This window comes from Syngnathus typhle, linkage group LG4 (genome assembly GCF_033458585.1).
Source record: "Syngnathus typhle isolate RoL2023-S1 ecotype Sweden linkage group LG4, RoL_Styp_1.0, whole genome shotgun sequence".
Lineage (NCBI taxonomy): Eukaryota > Metazoa > Chordata > Actinopteri > Syngnathiformes > Syngnathidae > Syngnathus > Syngnathus typhle.
Window position 1 is genome coordinate 23,065,998 of NC_083741.1, and position 2,520 is coordinate 23,068,517.

The 2,520-nt window shown below is 45.9% G+C and overlaps 1 protein-coding gene across 1 annotated transcript; it reads right to left on the minus strand.

Annotated features, from left to right (window-relative positions):
* Positions 1-436: 436 nt before the first annotated feature.
* On the minus strand, positions 437-2,185 carry LOC133153088 (BTB/POZ domain-containing protein KCTD12-like). Its single transcript, XM_061277141.1, has one exon. It carries the CDS (start codon positions 2,048-2,050, stop codon positions 1,241-1,243), a length of 810 nt encoding a protein of 269 aa, XP_061133125.1. The 5' UTR covers positions 2,051-2,185; the 3' UTR covers positions 437-1,240.
* Between the last annotated feature and the right edge of the window lie 335 nt (positions 2,186-2,520).

Below are 2,520 nucleotides of genomic sequence, written 5' to 3' on the forward strand. Positions count from 1 at the left end.
CCCTTCTCTTCCTCCAGTTTGCTTTTCTGCCCAGAGGGAAATAACCGAGCCCTTTGTGCCGGGAAGGAGTTGATTGGACCAAAAGTAGGAGGAAAAATCTTAAATGTGGTTGTGTAAGAGCTGCTGTGGAAATGTGGGTTCTTTTTTTTTTTTGGAGTAAGATGAACCACAAGGATGAAACGGTGATACTTTGGATTTTGTTCAAATGTACGGACACAAGTGCTGACGGTGAGCCCATTTGGGCACATCTGATGGCGAAAGGTTCAGTTCCATTTTGTGGCTGCGATTGCAAAATTTCATTAAGAGCGCAGAGAATCAATTGTTTTTACAAGACCAATTGAATCGAGGTCAGTCATGTTAATTGGTGGTGGTGTCAAATACCGGACATGGACTTGGATGGCATTTTTCCAAATGGTAACAGTGAACACGAGAGTCGTTCAGCCATGTCACATTTTTATTTCAAATGATTACAGATGTACAGATGAAAGATATCACCGGCTTTTTATTGTAAAATCACAATCGGACAATTCAACTGGCAGTCTTGAGTTTGATGATTACGATTTTTTTGAAGGTTTCAGCGACACAAAAGATTAAAAAACCATTTGATATCATTACCGTAATTTTCGGACTATAAGTCGCACCGGAGTATAAGTCGCACCAGCCATAAAATGCCCAGAAAAGTGAAAAAAAAAACATATATATGTATATAAGTCGCTCCTGAGTATAAGTCGCCCCCCCCCCACCCAAACTATAAAAAAAAACTGCGACTTATAGTCGGAAAATTACGGTATTCGATCTGTTAAATGGAAACCCCAAACCTCACATTTACATCTCATGATTCACATCCTGTCCTTGCTCTGTAGTGGGGGTCACCAACATGGTGCCAGTGGGATGCCCCCCCCCCCCCCAAGGACCACACATGTGGACCTCTTCTAAAAACAACTACCAGCAATGGGAAGAAACAATTGAGTTATGTATCTATATTAAGTGTTGCATGTGGATAAATATCTCAATATCATAGCTAAATGTATATATGAGCAAATATTTCAAACTTGGAGCCCTTTGCATTTCTCACTCCCCAAGAAGTAGCAGGAAAAAAAGTTCTCAAATGCTTGGTGACACCTCATCGGCAGTACACAATCAATCCAAACGTGGTGGACAAAGTGTACACCACAAAAAAACATCAACGAGAAGAAAAGCTGCAGGAAGAAAAAAAAAAAAAGTCATCCGCCATCAAAGTTCACCGACTGAAAACGTACTCGGTGTAGCTCGTCCACACTTTGTCCTCCCCCGGGTCGCTGCTGGCGTACGAGCAGGTCCCCGTGGAGTTGCAAGCCACCATGTGGAAGCCAGCCTCGGCCAGCCGATCGAACGCTTGCTCCAAGAAGTTGTACTTCAGGTAGTACCTGGAGGTGTACTTGTCCGGGGTTCGGTCCGGGTCGCGGCTCTCGTTCAGCGTGTCCCCGAACACTTCTTTGGCCAGGCAGATCTTGCTGCAAACGGTGATGCGGGCCACTCTGCGGAATTTGGCGTCCGCCTGGATGTCTCTGCCGATGGTGTAGCTGCCCCGGTAGCCCACCGTGATGTAGCCCGAGCTGCAGCTGGACATGGAGCTGGAGCCCGGGGAGCGCAGGGTTCTGTCCGACGACGAGGAGCCGGTGATCGGGCTGGGGAGCTCAGCCTCCTCCGGCTCGCCGCCGTCCTCCGTGGGGGAGCTGGGGGCGGCCAGGCGCCTTGACAGCTCCGGCAGCTGGAAGAAGTCTGCCTCCTTCTGCAGGCGCCTCTTCTCCTTGAAGAACTCGGGCAGGAAGAGCTCCGAGTCCCGCAAGTAGTCCAGAATGTAGCGGAATAAAAAACCATCTCGGTCAAAAAAGAAGCGCCCTTTGCCGTCTTTGGGGAGATCTTTCGGGGAACTTTGGCTGAACTTGGCCCAAAGCAAGGAGTCGGGCACCGCCGTGAGCGTGTCCAGCCTGGTCACGTAGACCTGACCGCCCACGTTGAGCTCCACGATGTCGGGGAAAGTTGAGATGGGGCTCCCTGCATCTGCCATCGTGAAGATAGTTGGGTCGTGTTCCTAATTTTGGGTTTTATACGCCTTTGGCTGGCTGGCTGGCTGGCTGGGAGGAGAAGCGAGCGCAACTTCGCTTTTAACTCTTCCGTGGGAGTTTGCGCAGCGTTTAATGACGACGCTCTTAAACTTCCCCAACAGAACACAATGTCATCTAATAAAAAATATTGTACTTCTTGGAGGGGGAGGCTTTAAAACGATGTGGATAAATAATACACATAGTCAAGGGCACATTTTAATCAGATTGTTTTTTGTGTACATGTATTTTTGACGCTAATTCAAAACATGTACTTAACTATTTTGTCGCAAATCCGGTTTTCAGATATTTTCATTAAGTTAATAATAATAATAATAATAATAATAATAATAATAATAATAATAATAATAATAATAATAATAATAATAATAATGATGATGATTAAATTATAAACAATTCCAACATAAGCCCTTTT